The following is a 19,171-nucleotide window of genomic DNA, read 5'->3' as shown; positions in this document are numbered from 1 at the left end:
GCAAGACATAAAGAGACAGAAAGGGAGGAGGAAAAAAGAGAAGGAGAGGGACAGAGACTAGACATAGTGGTTACAGCCCAGACAAAACACTGATGGAAATCTCCACATTAGAAAGAAGCCCCTGACCAGCCAGTTAAACAGACCTATTATCTTTGTGTGGAATGATTGCCTTTCATGTCAACCTCACACTGAACTGAGTCAGGCTTTTAAACCTCTATACGTTTCTTTTCTTAATTTTTCTTTGAATGCTACCTAGTGTGCTATTACATACGTTCACAACAACAATGCTAACATGCTAATGTTTTGTACAATTTCTATGCTGTTGCTAACTAACTATGTTAATATTGCCCCAGAAAAAAGACACTGAGACGTGTCGACGAGACGAGAGTACACGATGTACTTAGACAAACAAAGGGGTTTGTGTTCATTTCTTACATGTTAGGAGGCAAATTATAAAAAGACAGGCTAGCATCTTAAATGGCAAGGCAATCATAACAACATCCTCTGTCCTTAGACCCTCACATCCACTGAGGAAAAACTCCATAGAAAACCCTTTTAACAGGGAAAAATTGGAGAAACCTCAGGGTGAGCAACAGAGGAGGGATCCCTCACCCAGGACGGACAGAAATAAGCTAAGAATCTGCTGGTAACCTAAAACTATATGGCATTGATTGATCTTGTCATCGAACCCTCTGCAAAGAAAGACCATAAAGAGAATTTTGCTGAAAAAAGGGAATCTGACAATGTGCATTAGCTAATCTTACACTGCAAAACTGACAGTAGGTCTGATAATGCAGTAAAATTAAAATGGTTTGATCTATTGTTGTGCATCATTAGATTTCTGAAGATGTCTTCCTTACATCAAGAATGTTTGAGCTTTGTTAGACAATGGACCTTTATTTTGAGTGTTCTTCAGGTGTGTGTGCCATATATTCAAAACTTAAGTTCTGGCATCAAACATCTCAGTGAAACATAAACAGGTGAGGGATAAGCTAGGTGTGAAGTACGTCCTGCTGGCGTATTATTAGTGTGACTGACTGACTTTAGCTGTGATTATGATCTGGCAGGCTTCACTCTGTGGTTCAACCCAAAACAGCCTTTTCTCCTGGCTAAATAAGGGCTGCCCTTCAGCGTTGTGGAGACTTAAGTCACTAATCCACCTTCTAGGGTGACACACACATGGGCTCCACACAGGCTGTTTCTGCAGGAAATTTAACTCCACCGCTTGCTGAAAGTGCACATTCAAGCACATGTATGTAAGCATGTAACTGCACTGGGATCAGCCTGTGATCAGAAAAAAGAGTGTGTATTCCACCTCTTTCCAATCAACAGTGTCAGGAACAAACTATGATTTTTTACTGAAAATCAAACACGAAACCTTCACTCACAGATTCGCAAACACAGATCCGGGGCCCCAGAGGCAAAAACCTGTGTGTAATTAGTGTAACTGCACAAAACATTAATCTGCTATGACAGTTTCAGCCTGTTGGCTGAAATACTGAGAAGAAAAATACTTAGAACTTCCAGAGTGCCAGGGATTAGAGGGATGCATACATTTAATCACTCTATGCCTATCTATCATTGGGCACTTAACATCATAAAGGAAATGATTTAGTTGCTATAAATAGATAATTCAGAGAGGATTTTAATGGACAGAGTTGTGCAGGACATGATCATACGCTAAAAAACAAACCCAAAAGAAAATGGACACAATAGCACAATATATATCTTGATTTTAATACAAAACAAGCAACTTCCGTTTGTTATAACTAAACACTACAATTTGATAGGCTATTTGTGTAATTGTTTGTTTTTATGCTCTTTTGTGCTGTTATTTTTTAAATGTTTTGTCTTTATGTAAAGCACATTGAGTTGCCTTGGTATGAAATGTGCTATAGCCTAACTAAAGATGCCTTGCCTTGCTTTGCCTATTTGATATTCACTCAAGAGATTTTGGAAAATACACTTTTGTAGTCTTGCCAAGAGTTAGAACAAAGGATTGATATCTGTACCTCTGTCCCGTTAGCTTAGCTTTGCAAAAAATACAAACTGTTAACCTGTTGGAGGGAACACAATCTGTCTCAGATCACAATAAGCTACTGCCAGACAAGACATGTTAAAAGATTTGGAACAGTGTCTGAAGTTACTAGTTTTTAGTTACTTTCAGGGCTCCAGACTGCCCCTAAATGGGGGCATTTTGCCCCTAAAATTTGAGACACAGCAAGTAAGATTTCCATCTAGTGCATGTGCAACCAGTATTTTTTTTTTTTAAACACTGGTGAAACATGGAAGGGACCACTCAAAGAACCTGGTAATGTATCTCTCAGCAGGTGCTAATGTGTGTGAGGACCATGAATGAAAAGGAAATGTGAATATCTGATTTGCAAGTTGATTTATGGTGTGCCTCTACATTTTAGGGGCCACTGTGCTTGTAGTAAAAACGGTTAGTCTGGAGCCCTTAACTCCATGTAACTGTTTCATTCATCCTAACCAACACTGACTGTAGCATCGGTAGCAGTGTTTAGCTAAAGGCCACTGGGCAGACAAGTGCTTCAATACACTGAAATGTATCACCCTTTCAATAATCGGCCTATTCTTCACTATTCTGTTCCAGTGTAACTCTTGGTAAAAGAAATAAGCACAGTTTAATAAAGGAGGCTGACTGAGTGATGTGAGGAGTTCAGAGTGCTGAGACACAGTTCACTTCACCTTGAAAGGGCTGAAAGGTAGACGGCCACATGCATACACATACACATCCCCAGTACACACACACACACACGCACACACACATTACATTAAAGACAGAGAAACACACAGAGGGGCTTTGTCAGGCTCTCCCCATGTGACATGGCCTGTTAGGCTCCTGTTCTCAGTCTCATTACTGCGATTACAGTGACAGCCTGAGAAACAGTGAACTCCTCACGCGTGCACACACACACACACACGCACACACAGACACACACACACACACACACACACACACACACAGACACACATTCAACATACATCATACACCTTGATCATGGTTTTTGTAGACAAAAGTACAGTGACGAGGAAAATGATGGAAGCTGATTTAAATTAAAGATCTAAGAGTTCACTCTGCCACATATTATTTAAATTAATTATCATATTTATACTAACTAAAACAGCGATATTTTTTATGCACACACTCTACAACACTGCAAACACACACACATAGTATAAAAAAAGACTGTACAATAGGTAAGCGTCTGGGATGCTACCTCTTTATATTTGGCATTTTGAAATAAGAATTTTTTTTGGATGTGATCCTGGCAATATGGGTAATATAAAAATAAATCAAATCATTGCCTTCAGCATTACTGTAAATCTGCTGACCTCATGGACAACATAAGAGGATGTGAGGAAACAGCAGTAATCAGATACTGAGTCAGCCCATCACATCATCATGATGTTGATAATCCTTCCTTTAACAGAGCCAATCAAATCACACTGTGACGTCACTTCACCGTCCAATCAATTCACTCCCCAGGGATGCAGCCAATCACTGCGCATCATCACTGACAGCACTAACAGCAAATCCTGATGCTTTATTGCCGTTATTTGATCTTTAGTTCGTCATGTGGAGATGGTGCAGACTGCACCCAGTGATTCAGCAGAAACAGAGAGGAACATCTGAGCCCACCAGGCAGCAGACAACACAACTCTTTTCTCCACATCTAACACTGCCACAGGCACACTGACTCACCACCTGACACCATCATGTAAAGTCACATATTTCTGGATTCAGCACTTAAAAGCCAAAGCAAAAATTAAATAAAAAAATTCAATACCAGCTACATCCTAGAATAAAAACACAGACCCAATTTGCCTCAAAGCATCACACCGATTACACTGGATCTATTTTCTCATAAGCCCATCATGCACAAATCTTAAAGGGAAATGCACATCCATCCATTGCTTATATACCAAAGACAAGATGGCTCATAACAAGCTGCACCAATGATATGAAACGCGTGGTCACCTGTTCCCCCACCTCTTGTTGTGAATGTGAGTTATTTATATTTTTTTATGATAACATTAAATATTACAGTAACAGCCATATTTAGCATTATGAAAATTAGTTGAACGTTAGTTAACGTTACCTAGGAGATCTGTGGCAAATGTCGCGAGAAAGTCTTGTTGAGACAGAGACAGGTCTTGAACAAATTTCATTTTCTCCTGATGTGTCTGTCTGAAACAAGGCCGTAATTACCATATACATTGGGGGGGACACATCCCCCCCAATATTCAAATATGCTCAAAATGCCCCCCCCCCCCCCCCCCATATATAGCTAGCTGATTAAAAAAAGAAAAAAGTATCCCATGTGTTAGTGAATTTACCGTACTTTCCGGACTCTAGAGTGCACCTGAGTATAAGCCGCATTAGCTAAATCTGAAAAGGCCGCACTTGAATATAAGCTGCAGGTTTTCATGTTGTAACATGAGATATTTACACAGAAAAACAGTAGGGAACTGTGCAATTCCGCTCGCTTTTCCGCTGTTTTGGTTACGCTCCTCTCGCCCATGTGCATTTGTTTACAACAAAGCCGGCGAAAAATCAAAAAATGGAGCAGTGGATAACTTTACGTAATTATACGATGTTATGGCGAGTGTGTTTGTGTATCTTAACCGTCATGGTTACGGAGCACGTTTGTGTTGCGGTGTGCAGAGACGAGAGCTGGGACACCTGGGCGGGGAAAAAAGTAGCGGCTTATAGTCCAGAAAGTACGGTATAGAAAGAGAGAGTTGGTCCTCCCCAATTTTGACTCCATGGTTACGGCCTTGGTCTGAAATGTACCATTTCCATGTCAAAATGTTCAGAAGAGATGTGGCTTGTGAAATATGAGTCCAATATTTTCTTCAGTGACTGTGGGGAGAAAGAATCAAACATAATCTGTGCTCACGTTCTCTTCTCCTATTAGAGTCAATTGATCTCCCAAAGGGGCGGGGTCATGGCGACACCCACGTGACACAGATACAGGGAACTGACTCATCGTGGGGCATCTTGTTTCTAAACCATCTTTGCCTATATCGCTTATTCATGGGTCTTGGGGGGGGGGGGGCAATCCCAGCTGACATAGGGCAAGGTCTTGTTGCCAGTCTATCATAGGGCCACATATAGAGACAACGTACCCACATTCACACGGGAAATTTAGTCTCCAGTCCAGTGAGTACAGGTTCTGGGAGTGTGGGAGGAGGCCGGAGGACCTGGAGAGACCCCCCCCAGGCCCAGGGAGAACATGCAGACTCCACCCAGAAGGGCCAGAAGCTTCTTTCCGAGAGGCAACAGCACTAACTGGGTAAATACTGGTATTTGAGCTCCCATTTAAAACATGTTGCACTCCTCCACTGTCACCTGTCATGTATAAGATGTGAGATGATCTTCCTGATGTTGAGGTTTAAGGCGGCACAGAGTGAGACTGTGAATTGCAGATGTGGCACAGCTGCATACAGAGCATGAGGGGATACAACATTGGCAAAGTGATGCAAAGATGTGTCCGCACAAGTTGAACATTTGTGTTCAAGGTAGAAAGTCTGTTTCCTGTTGATGTGTACTCGCTTAATCTAATGGGGCTTTATGAATCTAGTACTTAATAACCACAGACAGCCAGACAGACAGCTCAACTGAGGCCCAGCTGAACACAAACACCCTTAAGCACACTTCACTATACTAATGATGTTGCTAACTAGCTGACAGCTAATGTGTGAGCAGCTGCTACAGTGGAGCTGAACACAGAGCAGCTGGAGAATGTCTGAGGGGTTTTGATGAAGATGGGACTGGACTGTAACTGTGGACTGATGACAGTGATGCCATCCAGCAGCAGAGCAGAGGTTAATCAGGGATACAATGTACTACTAATACACACACACACACACGCAGGTGCACACACAAGTTCTCGTAATTCTCCTACATACACATGCTCTGCTGGCCCCGTCTTGCTCATGTCACTGAGACAAGAGAACCACAAAGAATCAGATTTCACCAGCAAACACACACACACACACACACACACACACACACACACACACACACACACACACACACACACACACACACACACACACACACACACACACACACACACACACACACACACACACACACACACACACACACACACACACCATCAACCAACCCTTCTTCTAGTCAAAGGTCTGTTGAAGTGTTAATAGTGAAAAGCTTCTCTCTCTATTCTTCAGACTCTGTGACTGGAGGAAACATGATAACCACTGCATTCATTCACATGCTTTTGTGTGTGTGTGTGTGTGTGTGTGTGTGTGTGTGTGTGTGTGTGTGTGTGTGTGTGTGTGTGTGTGTGTGTGTGTGTGTGTGTGTGTGAGGAGCGCCTTCAGGTAAACTGACCTGATGTTCTTATATAACAAAATGCAGAAATAGCATGCCCAGCAGGTGCAACTGTGTTTTTGTATATCTATGTGTGTATTTGTGCACCATCTTGAGTGGCATGTTTCTGCTGCCTGTGGACTAATGGCTGCCCTGGGCCAAAGGATGAACAGAAATAATAGAAGGATGTAAAAATAAAAATAAAAAAAGAAGAGAGAGAAAGCAGACGGTGCAAATGGGACATCCACAATGAGCTGCTCCTGTTCTAAGCACCACAACAAGACAGTGTTTTAGTGACAGTCTTTACATTGTTGAGCAGCTGGTCTTGACATCAAGTGCCAATCCACTGTAGTGTAGCTCTCTCCTCAGAGTGACTCTGGGATTAAAAATGCAGGATGGAGCATGATGGAAGATTCACAAATGATCTGTAATTGTGATCAGTGAAGGATGCATCTACAGTATTTTAGTGTTGGTGAAAGCAAACTTTGACTGGACCACAGGATGTGATAAAGACGTAAAGACCTTGAGTTTGTCTCTTCCCTCAGGGTGTAGTTTGACAACAGCGAGGCAGTGACGGCGCTGAGGACTTTTGGGAACCAGGCCAGAGGGTCAACGGAGACGGAGACGGAGAGGGGAAGAGAACAGAGCCAGAGAGAGCGTTCTGCTAACTCAGCGTTTTTAGAAACCGTGCACGGCTGCTGAGTGTCGTCCATTCAAAAGAGCTCCGGTCACCAAGGAGACAACTGAAACAAGCTGCCATGGAGACATTCTGACAGGGTCACCGACCGACCACAGCTCTGTGATCAGCGCCGACTTCAGCTTCCTGGGTCAAAGGTGGCCCGGGTAGGAAGGAGGGAGAGGTGGAGAGGTGGCAGAGGATGGCTGCCAGTACACTGGCCTCCAGCACTGATACCAGATTAATGGAAACATTCCTTTTTGACAAGGACAGTGCAGCCCTGCCATGACACACATGGGACTGAAATGGAAATTCAAGTTGAAAGCAGGAAAATGGAGGAAAACAATAAGCACAGCGTAGTAAAAAACTAAACAAAACATGTTTTGCTACAGTATATGTTCATGGCTCATTCACGGAAGAAGGGTGGTGAAAACAAGAAGTTCTTTGTGTGGCTAGAAGGAACAAGAAATTCAAATAAATACTAGTCTCCACATATTGATGACCAGTGGCTGTGCTGCTTAGACAGAAGTTGTTTGAATATATCAAACACAATATCAGATGACAGCGACTGGCAGATGGCTTTCAGGTTGCTGTGCTTTGCGTCTCGGTTCACTTGAATTGGTTCATGAATATGGACAAACACAGGTTTATACACACACACACACACACACACACACACACACACACACACACACACACACACACACACACACACAATGCTTTTTGTCAGGGCAGCAGGCGCACAGCCTTTGCCCTCCAACTTAATCTACAAAGGTCAAAAGGGGCGGGACTTGTAACCGACAGGCACTAAGGTGGAGCCAATAGGAGACAGGCTATTTGGATATTAATAAAGGAGCAGAGTTTCTGAGGGGCTTCATGTAGGTCTAGTTTGTATTTGACAAATTCATTCTGGGTAGATAGTTACTTACCTTACAACATACAAGGCAATATATAAGTGATACACATGATATTATGTGAGATGATTCAAATTTGTCAACTTTCATTGATTTTTTTTTCTATCATGGATTAGTCTACATATTAGTTTTATTATTAATTGATCAATTATATTGATGTCCATTAAAATTTCAATTTCTCAGAATGCAGTCCACAACCCAATGGTATTCAGTCTACGAGCACTTAAAACTAAGAAAAACAGCAAATCAGCACATCTGAGGACCTGGAATCAACATACAGTATGTTTTCTCATTGAATTATGATTTAAATGACCAATCACTCAGTAAAATAGCATCATAATTCTTATTTCATTATTGAATATCATGTTTCGGGTGTAGTCCTGGTTGCAATACACTGTCAGATCATACTGTCATATACAAATGTTATCTAATTCTATTCAAATTACCCACTGTGAGTGTAAGTTTCAAGCTGAACAACCTATTCAAGCATTCTGCACAATAAGGACCACCCACTCTATGTTTTCTTCCATGAACTGAAGAGTTCTTTTAGCAACAGACTGGTGATGCCGAGATGTTCCTCAGAAAGATTCAGGAGGTCTTTTGTACCTGGTGCAGTGAAGTTTTTTAATGAACATTGTTGTTAATTATTGTCGTTTCTGTTGTGTGCTATGCTCAGTAATGCATTGCATTGCACTTATTGTACTGCCTGAGTTGTCAATGCTTGTCATGTTGTAGTATTGTGTGTTGGATGTTGTGCGTACAGAGTGACAATCAATTTCCCTTCAGAGGGATTAATAAAGTAAACCAACCAACCAACCAACCAACCAGCATGTAAATGGGGAATATCTCATCATAACCAGTTTTTTGTTTTTGTTTAAGTATATATTTTTTGGCTTTTTTGCCTTTACTTGATAGCACAGTGAGATAGACAGGAAAGGGGGAGGCAGAGAGAGGGGGAATGACATGCAGGAAAGGCCTGCCCGATGCGGGATTCGAACCGGGGACGCCAGCGTTGAGGACTGTATCCTCTACATGGGGCGGCCGCTTTAACCACTGCGCCACGCACCGCCCCATCATAACCAGTTTACCACTTGCAAAAGCCCCCACCTTGTCCCATCTAATTAGAAACCAGAACTTTCGTCCTCTATATTGAGTAGTAGGAAACCTGAATCCTGGCTGCAGGCTAATTCTGGCTGCCAGCACTTAATTATTAAAGCTGCACTTCAAGGATATTGACAAACTAATAAGTGACTTGACCGACTCCATCAAGCAAAGTCGGTATCAATGACTGAATTCTTGAATAAATCATTAATGTCCTGTTCTGCTTTTTCATAGAACATGGGACAAGAGAAATGTGTGCATGACTGAACACAAACACACACACATACAAAGACATGTCAGGGTGTTATATAAAAGAGACACACACACACACACACACACACACACACACACACACACACACACACACACACACACACACACACACACACACACACACACACACACACACACACACACACACACACACACACACACACACACACACACACACACACACACACACACACAGAGGATAACCCTGTATACACTCTGTGCTGCAGAATGCCCCATCTGTGTGCTGTCAGGTGTGACAAACCTTTACAACCACAGATGACGGCACAGCTGATGCATCTAATGTTTAAATAATCTTATTGAAGAATAAGCAAGTGTATTTGTCAAGAGCAAATACACTTTTACGTTACATCATCTTTCCCGTAATAAATCAAAATGACAAAAAAAAAACCCTGAAACGACTTTTCCTCTGTTCAGGCTCCAGACCTCTTTCTTTCTTGGTCTCCCTGTTACCTCCAAAAATAAAGAAAAACACACTCACACAGCCAGAATCAGGATGATAAAGAAGCATTTCATCGCTGTGGGCCTGTTGGTGTGGGGGATTAGGAACTTGCTAACAGACAGCATTAGCCTCGCAGGCTGAGGCAGGCACTGGTTGGCAACCTGCACACACACACACACACACACACACACACACACACGGCTAACTAAACTATCACAGAGTGCGGAGAAGCTGCCAGTCAAAACCTCTAAGATGCTTTAAAGTTCAGGTTCGCCACAACTATGAGGCTCCAAAATAATTAGAATGTTGCCACGGCGATTAATCGAGCTGAAAACACCAACATGAAGCTGCAGTGTGATGTTAACGCTTGCAGGCAGTGATTTAGCAGCAGATGAAAAGGTGTGTCTTCTTTATTAAGTGAAAGTAAATTGTACTTTGAGTTAATGATGACACGTTTTGTCTTAAGGCTCCATCTTCATCAGTGAAACAAAAACCAGGGAGGATGTGTCTGGAGATGTTCACAGTGAAACTCTGCTGACTTTGTTGTTGCAGTTTTACTTTCATCTTTGTTATCTCAGTCAATTCAGTCTTTAATGGTATTTCCAATGGTGAGCTCATATAAACACTCTGTCTTTGTATGTGGCCCTAATTATAGCATCAGGCTGATATGAGATGTCGTCTAACTTATAGTTACATTTATTTGCTTGCCTTAATTATTATTATTTTGGGCTTTTATGGCTTTAATTGAGAGAGAGACAAACAGGAATGGGGATAGAGAGAGGGGGAATGACATGCAGCAAAAGGCCGTCAGGGTTGTCTGCTCAACCCAGTGAGCTATATGATCAATTTTTGTCCAGTAAGTTCTAAATACCTCAGTTACCCACCAACATCGGATGATATGAAAGGATAATATCGGCATTAAAGCAGAAGTAAGCAGAATGTTTGTGTTAATATAAGTCTTAAATAGTTGTATCTTCCGACAGCAATCACTTCTATAGAGTGTTTGGTCTGAAACACGGGTCTGTCAGTCACTCTGCTCTGCTGTAAGCCCAGGAGAAAACTTTCCTTGTATCCTACAACCTTTATCCAATGAGGAGAGAGAACGGCATAAAGGGGCGGTCCTCTCTGTGTGTGCAGCCAAGGGATGCGCGTGAATGTGGTGACGTAGGGACGAGGACGGGGACTGCTAACTCCATCTGCTGACAGGAAGTTAGCCAAAACCACCGGATCCCTTACTTCTGCTTTAACTCTCGTATCAAATGACTCTGCTGTACAGGAAATGCAGGTATTGATTGGCTGAATCACTGGTGGAACCAGAGACCCGAGCTGCACTATGTGCTTGAGCCTGATTGAGTACAGACCAGAAATAAGTTAGGCTACATCACACAATCACCTATTTAACGGTCTCTCATGGAGGCTCTGATACTTCCCCAGTAAGAGCAGTTCCAGTGCTGTGCATGATGGCTCACTGGGGTTTAAATAGAAGTGAGCCATGGTTAATGTTATTAGTTTCACCTGGGCTGATGTGACACAGGTGGATTAAGGAGCTGTGTGTGTGTGCAGGTAAAGACCAGAGTGCCCCAGTGACAGGACATGGATCTGTCTTTGTGTGTGTGTGTGTGTGTGTGTGTGTGTGTGTGTGTGTGTGTGTAAAAGAGAAAGGATTAGTGACAAAGCATTTTTAAATCCCACATCTGATCTCAGGCCTTTAAGTGCAGACTCGTGAAGCCAGTGTTCCCTGGTCATCTCTAACCTAACTAGTTTTGGTTTTAAACTCAACAAATATTAACATTAGCCAATCTTTCCATTTCACACACAGAGGAAGGAACATGATCTTAAAGCAGATATCAGTGGAATGTTTTTGTTAATATAAGTCCTAAATAGTCCTATTTTCCGTCAGCAATCACTTACATGAAGTATTTCAGCCTAAACACGAGTCTCTCCGTCACTCTGCTCTGCTGTAACCCGAGGAGAAAATTTTCCTTGTGGGATACAAGTGTTATCCAATGAGGAGAGAGAACGGCATGAAGGGCTGTGTGTGCAGCCAAGGGATGCGCGTGAATGTGGTGACGTAGCACGAGGACCAATTGATGCCTGACAAGGGCGGGGGCTGCTAACTCATGGTGCGTTCAAAGAAACTCGTACTTTGTGTTTTTCCTTCCTGTGAAGTCATACCAGTTCGATCTGGTACGAGTTCACGGGTCGGAAGTTACGAGTGGCCGTTATAGGGAACTTTCACAGACAACAGGATGGTAAAAACACGAGCTACGGGTTACCTGGAACGCTACCAAGTCGTAGTTGTGACTTGAAGCTGTAACTTACGGTTTCAAAAGCCTGCCTTGAACGCAGCATTAGCCGAAACGGCCGTGAAGCTGATATCTGCTTTAAGTGGTCCTTATTTTCACCTCTATCTTTTACAGTAATTGGCTTGTTCATGTATTTGTCAGCAGGATTGTGCAGATACTGTATGTCTGGTGTAGTTTGACACTGGCCTGTGCTCTTGTCCTTCTAGTTGCCTATAAATTTAAACACTCGCTTTCCAGAGAAAGAAAGAAAGAAAGAAAGAAAGAAAGGTAGAAAGAAAGAAAGAAAGAAAGAAAGAAAGAAAGAAAGAAAGGTAGAAAGAAAGAAAGAAAGAAAGAAAGAAAGAAAGAAAGAAAGAAAGAAAGAAAAGATGAGTGAGAGATAGAATGGATGAATGGGCCAATGAATATTCAGCTGATTGTCAATAGGTCTAAAGGTGGAAACCCAACTAGCAAACCAGATGACAGAGCTCACTAAATATTTCATGCAGCCTGGGCTCTTCCAGATACAACAGCACATAGTTTGCACTAACAACATAAACCTGACTGGAACAACTTTACCTGTTAAGTTTCAAACATCTTTAAACCCTGTTCAGCAAATCTTTATGTACATTACTGAGGAAACCAGACATGTAATGTTACCTTGTCTATCACAATAATGGGTCTGCACAGGCAGCGCTCAAAAGACTCACTGACTGACTGATTATTTACTATCCATAAACTGAATTGGCTCTGTAAACAGAGTTCTGGGTCAAAGTCTGAGTGCATAATAACAAGTGAAGGCAGAGAGAAAGACGAGAAACATGAGAGGGACGAGCTTTTGTCCTCCGTCTCTTCCACTGATCTAGTTCACATGATGTTTCGCATTTCCAAAACACACACACACACACTTGCAGACAAGCACTTGCCGTTGCTACTGCTGCCACCCTATCATTCAGTCTATTGACATCTATATTGATTCGCTATGTATTTCATTGTCTGGACTGTATCTGGGTGTCTTTTTTTTGTTAAGCCCTTTTTTACACACACACACACACACACACACACACACACACACACACACACACACACACACACACACACACACACACACACACACACACACACACACACACACACACAGAAAGATATAATTGGTGACCAGACGGTGACGGCATGGATTGGCCCAGGGGACAAAGGTCAGATCAGCATGATACAGCAAACACACACTGCCTCTAACACAGCACAAAATACACCAATACACTCGTACCAAAGCGTTGTATGCTATCACAAACATCATCTAACGTGCCACTGTTTCCAAACAGACTGCCGGTCTGTGTGTGTGAGTGTATGTGTGTGTGTGCGTGCTGTCCAGTGGGAACAATGTATGGGAATAGTAACAGGCTTTTCTTTGGCCTAATCCACTGGGAGATCTTCATTCATAAATCCACCACACAGCAGTGCAGGTATTAACAAAAGAAGGTCAGGTAATCAGGGGTCTGGTCTACAGCCTACTACTACTGGACTGGTCTGTACTGGTCTGTAGTCTGAATGATACAATGGGTGTGGAGAGGACAATGTGTATGTTATAGAGGAGCTTCAAAATAAAAGCACATAAACAGAAGAAGGGGTGTGTTGGTAGAGGAGAGTGGATGCAGTGTGTATAGCTCCAGATTTGGTGAGATGAGTGTGTTTGTCTCAGTGGTGGATGGAGAAGTAGCAGGAATAATGGTTGGAATGGAATGGAATGGGGTGTGAGCCGGAGCCGGAGCCAGAGCATCCTCAGAGAGGAGGGTCCAGTCTCATCCCTCCATCCCTCCATCCCTCCTTACCTCAGGGCCACGCGCACCGAGCTCTCATCTGGCCCGCTGCTGCTCATGGTGTCACCGGGTGGCTGCCTGTCCCCCAAACAGTCCGCTGCAAAAATAGCTCGATTTCCCTTTTCTCTTGATCCTCTTAGAAGACAAGAGAGCTCCGTCTGCAGCCGCCTCCTCCTCCTCCTCCTCCTCCTCCTCCTCCTCCTCCTTCAGGAAAAGCGCTTCTATCTTGAGCCTCCGCCGCCGCGCGCCGCTCACCTCCTCCTCCTCCTCGGCCGGCTGCTCACAGGAGCCATGTTTATGGGATGATGATCGGGATCTGGTTTTGTTTATCTGGCCATAGTCCACCAGTAGTCACCTCTCCAGAGGCATCGTCTCTTTCACCTCCTGCCCGGGCTGAGTGCACCCTGTGTATGGGTGCGTGCGTGCGTGTGTGTGTGTGTGAGCCAGGATCCGCTCAGTGTTTGATTCCTAAGACGGAGGACGTCAGCAGACTCCTCCTCCTGAGCTGTACCAATCCAGACAGGGGACAAGCTCCCTCACAGCCCTGCACAATGTATGGACAAAATGTATCGTAGGCTATAGGCCTACTACTACTTCTATTTCTATCAGGCTACCACAATTAATAATAATCACAATAATAATGATCATTCTGTAAAAAACATTAAAAAAAAAAAAAAAATCCAGTATTATAAATTGAGTACACATTTCATACAGGGATTATTTATTGTATAAGAGTGCATTAGTTTAAGCTGTAGGCTATGTACATAATGTACTGCCAATAGAGTGACTTGTGTTGTGAGTGTGTCTGATTTAACCACTTCTGTATTTTCAGAATAAAATGATTTGAATATTGTGCTGCACCTCCACACCAGCCTATTTTACATCATATATTAAAGCAGTACAGGTTCAAACCAATTAGGTGATTATGAATTACATATCGCACCATCTACTATGTGAACTAAAAATAATTAAAATCCATCCAAATGAAACCTAACTTCATCATTCTATTCTATTATGTCAAATTTTTAGATAGTAGATTATAGTGACTGTGTTTTGTTGTATTCCATGGTGAGATGACACACATCACATCATTGTGTGGTGATGTGGGTCAGTAAATGAACACAGCTTTTTGAGCATGCTGCCATCTTGTGGTCTAAAAACATTACTGCACCTTTGAAGTTGAAGTAATGTGACACTTCAATCCACCAGCAGATGGCTGAACAAACCCCCCTGCTGTGCCCATAACACATACTTCATACTACTTACACAGAGTGCACTGTACTAGTTATTATAGCTGCAGTTATTGTACAAACAATTGACACACTCTCACATGAACCTTTCCTTTGGCTGTTCTGCGTCATGTTTCTAGTTTGAGCGTGCTTCATTGTGAAACTACATGTTTTTGAACTTGTACACAGTTTCTGCTCAGTCTAAACAGTCCAGCACCAGTTAGAGGTCATCAGGACAGAAGCAGCTGTAGGCCTCTCTGTGTCAACTAGCATGAATCTGCTCAAAGCTGAGAGTCTTGTGAATCAGACGGTATGGCTGTCTCCATTCTGAATGATGTTGTATTTCTGGCCCGGGGCCTGACTGACATTATGAGCCTCAATACCCCACAGTGAGGTGCTGGCATGGCCTTTAGCTAGCTGAGGAAGGTTCATTTTTAAATCTGCAGTACGTCTATGCGATCGATAGAATCCCTCCACCCTCTAGGCATGCCATCCATTTCTCAGCATTAAAAAAAATCTGTGATTAATTAGATCTTGGACTGAAATTGAAGAGAAATTGTAATTTTTGGATGGGGAAATGAATCCAAGACACCCCATTCTTCAAGGTTGCAATGTATCGATTTATTTACAAGAAAATACATCTTCATCTCTCAACATAAAGTGACCTTAGCACGTGTTTTTTTTTCAAACAGATGACTTTTATGTCGATGTACCTTGATTCTATGGTTAAAGAATACAGATTACATGCACAATGAGATCTCAGTAACAGAGGTCTGGGCTAAGATTACAGGAATTCAAAGTATAAAATCAGTATGTGTAACAGAGATTTGATTGAAAACAGAGGTCTATTCAAAGTAACTATGGATGAAGTCCAAACTCTTGTCACCCCTGGCTTTGCATGTTGTTTCTACGTCTGTTTCAGGACAGGTCTAAGTGATATCTTGAAAAACTAATTAATGCTGATTGAACTGTCCTACATCAAGAAGCATTTTCCTTTCCCATAATCCCACTTCACATGCCACATGTACAGCAAATCCCACTTTGAATGCCCCAAAGTGGCTTTAATGAAATAACATTACATGCACTATTAAGACAATTATAAAATCCTCAATTGTCAAATGTTAAAAGAAACTTGTATGACCGTACCACATGTACTCATTGTCTTTGCTCTGTCATACATGATGGGATACATTCAGTCTCTTACTTACAGAGGGGATGATAGGATGAACCTCTCAGTGTCGACAGTACAGTTTGTTAGTAGTCATTGTATAAAGCAGGGTCATACAGTGTAGTAGGCCACAGTGGTCCTCACTTCACTGAGAAGCTGGTTGAAAGTGTTTCCTAAGGGAATAAGAAATGATGAGGTGCCATATTAAGTGATAAAGTGTTAGAGGGTTCCTACACATTTGACATTTCAAAATTCCATACTTATTCCAGACCCTAATTACCAGACTACTCGGTTAAAAAATCTAATAATTTGCAACATTTGAGTAATTAATCTTTTGTTTTCATTATTCTGAATTTGTGTGCCATTATGTCACCAAATCATTTCCAGCAGATTGTAGCTTGGTACAATAGCGCATACAAAATAATTAACCCAAATAACTTCAGTATTAAGATAAATATATTTCCATATGTGTAAAATGGAAACCATTTTCCATACTTTTCCAGACCTGGAAAAGTATAAAATCAAATTCCATCCTTTTCATAACTGCGTAGGAACCCCGAGTGTAGTAGCAATCCCCTCTACTGCCCCACCCGTGGGTAAAAGGGGTCGCCCCATGAGTCCACAGTCCACTCTGACAAGTATTTCCTGGAGAAATGAAGATGTGTGCAAGAGACTACTGACAAGAAGGCACCTCATCATTCCTCCTCCCGTCTTCTCAGGATGAGACAGCAGCGGATCGCTCTGCCCTCCATGTCCGTGTGGTTCAGGCTCCTATCAGATCTTGAGCTGACCTGGTTTTCCAGTGTCAATAAGCAGACTCTGTGTCATTCAGCGGCCGGTCTGCCCTCCTGTCAACAGAGTCCCACTGACAACACAGAAACATCATGTACCTCAGGTCAGGAAGTCTGTTAGTGCCATTTTACAGACCTACACTAATGCCCTCCATGTTCTCTTACGTACCAAATTGTTTTTCTTTTGTATTACAAGGCCATCACATGTACCGGTTTCGTTCCTTTAGATATCAAAGGAACATTTCAGTCATTGTCTTTCTTTCTTCAGTCACATTTAGGGGCAAACTAAATCTGCGGTTGTCCTTCGGTAACCTGGCAGCCCTCATCCTAAGTGGACCAAGGTTGCATTCAAATGCTCTGAAATTCTTTTCTTGAACTGTCCTCTGAAAGCCTGAACAGAGGGAGGTTTCACAGGCTTAAAATCTCATTGGAGGAAAGATGTGGCACTTGCAGACATCTTGGATTCAGTCAGAGCTCAGGCTTTAGAAAAAAAAGGCCTGAGAGAGTTGTTCAGCTTTTTTGACATGCATTAGAAACAACATACAAGCAAGTTCCAAACCGAATTAGATAATAAAGGCATACTAACACACCTTAAATTAGCACTTGCTCACCTATTGGTTTGAATGATAAGAACAAACTGTGGTATTGTCTGACTGAGCACAGTGCACTTTGTATTCTGCTGACGATGGGACTGATTGTCCGTTGTCTTCAACAAGAAGTCAACACTGACACAAAGTAGTTAAAAAGAAATAGTGGCTTAATCAGTGAGATGATTTAATACACTGTGCTAGTCACTGCAGTCCTGACTGCAGTACAATGTGAGGATAAGATGAAGTCCTGTGTTCCCCCTGTTTATTCAACATGTGGACCATACCATTATGCACAGATTTCAACATCTGGACCATACCATTATGCACAGATTTCAACATCTGGACCATACCATTATGCACAGATTTCAACATCTGGACCATACCATTATGCACAGATTTCACCATGGCCATGTGACTTATGTGGGTCAACACAGGTCAATCAGGTCAAAGAGAGGAAACATTAAATCTAAGCTCCAGGAGGTCAGATGTTTGTGTCAGGCAGCACAAAGGTTTCTGGTTGTTGTATTTTTGCTATTGAAATGTACTGATATTTTGTAATGCATGGGAAAACCTCACGTCTATGGTGAAATCTGAAGAATACACTATAAATGATGGCACATAGGAACACATGGGCTCTTATCCTGTACTGAGAGGCAGAAGTCAGCCTAGCTTCCTGTTCCTCAGTGTCTCTGTGCGAGCACATACACAGGTCTGAACCACACAAGAAAAAAAAAAAAAAAAAAAAAACAACAACACCCTATGAACGTAAGCCACCGCCACAGCTTAGAATCACCACAGTGTTTCTCATAAGTATGATATTAACGGAACAAATCACCAATTTCACAGTATCACAACCTCAGGTAAGTTGCTGGTAACAAACATGGAGGCTCGATGAGGAGAATTAATCAAACTTTGACAGCAAATGAAAAAAAAAACCACCAGGACCTCAGGGCAGCCGTCAGTCAAGAGGCCAAGAATCTGCTGAAGTGTCTTTGAGCCAAAAGCCTGACCTCTACGTTTTAGCCTAATTATGATATATGCAAATTTTTAATTAAAGATATAGTTCAATATTTTGGCAAATTGGCCCATTGCCATAATCCCTATAGTCATAGCAGTAGGTTCGTTACCTTAAATCGTTGATGCCAGCTATTTTTAGAACGGCGGAGCAGAGCCGTGAGCTGCTCAGAGCTACGCTACAGAGGCTCATGGGATTTCTTGGTTTCCCTCATCAAACTCATCAAATACACAATCCAACAACTCCACAACGCTCTGGTGGACAAGTTGTGACCTGCACATTCACCACGCTATGAGATAATAACACAACGTTACCAGACAGAGTTGTTTTCAAGGTAAATGCAGAGACTGCTTGATGAAAAACTGCCCCCCAATGGGAATGTGCATCAACTGTTTTGCATGAATTTCCCTCTAAAACAACTCTGTCTGGTAACGTTGTGTTATTATCTCATAGCGTGGTGAATGTGCAGCTCACAACTTGTCCACCAG

General features: G+C 42.3%; 1 protein-coding gene across 4 annotated transcripts in view; it reads right to left on the bottom strand.

Moving 5' to 3' along the window:
* LOC311006877 (kinesin-like protein KIF21A) overlaps window positions 1-14,302 on the bottom strand; it is a 40,368-nt gene extending 26,066 nt beyond the window's left edge. For all 4 annotated transcript variants that reach the window (XM_083999880.1, XM_083999881.1, XM_083999882.1 and 1 more), the window contains exon 1: window positions 13,903-14,302. In XM_083999880.1, coding sequence (XP_083856006.1) covers window positions 13,903-13,949 — 47 coding nt within the window. In that variant the 5' untranslated portion in view covers window positions 13,950-14,302. The remainder of the gene's footprint in view (window positions 1-13,902) is intronic.
* Window positions 14,303-19,171: the final 4,869 nt, after the last annotated feature.

Source organism: Trachurus trachurus, assembly GCF_905171665.1.
Source record: "Trachurus trachurus genome assembly, chromosome: 23".
NCBI lineage: Eukaryota > Metazoa > Chordata > Actinopteri > Carangiformes > Carangidae > Trachurus > Trachurus trachurus.
Note: the sequence above shows the minus strand (reverse complement) of the source record. Positions and strands in the feature narration are given on the sequence as shown.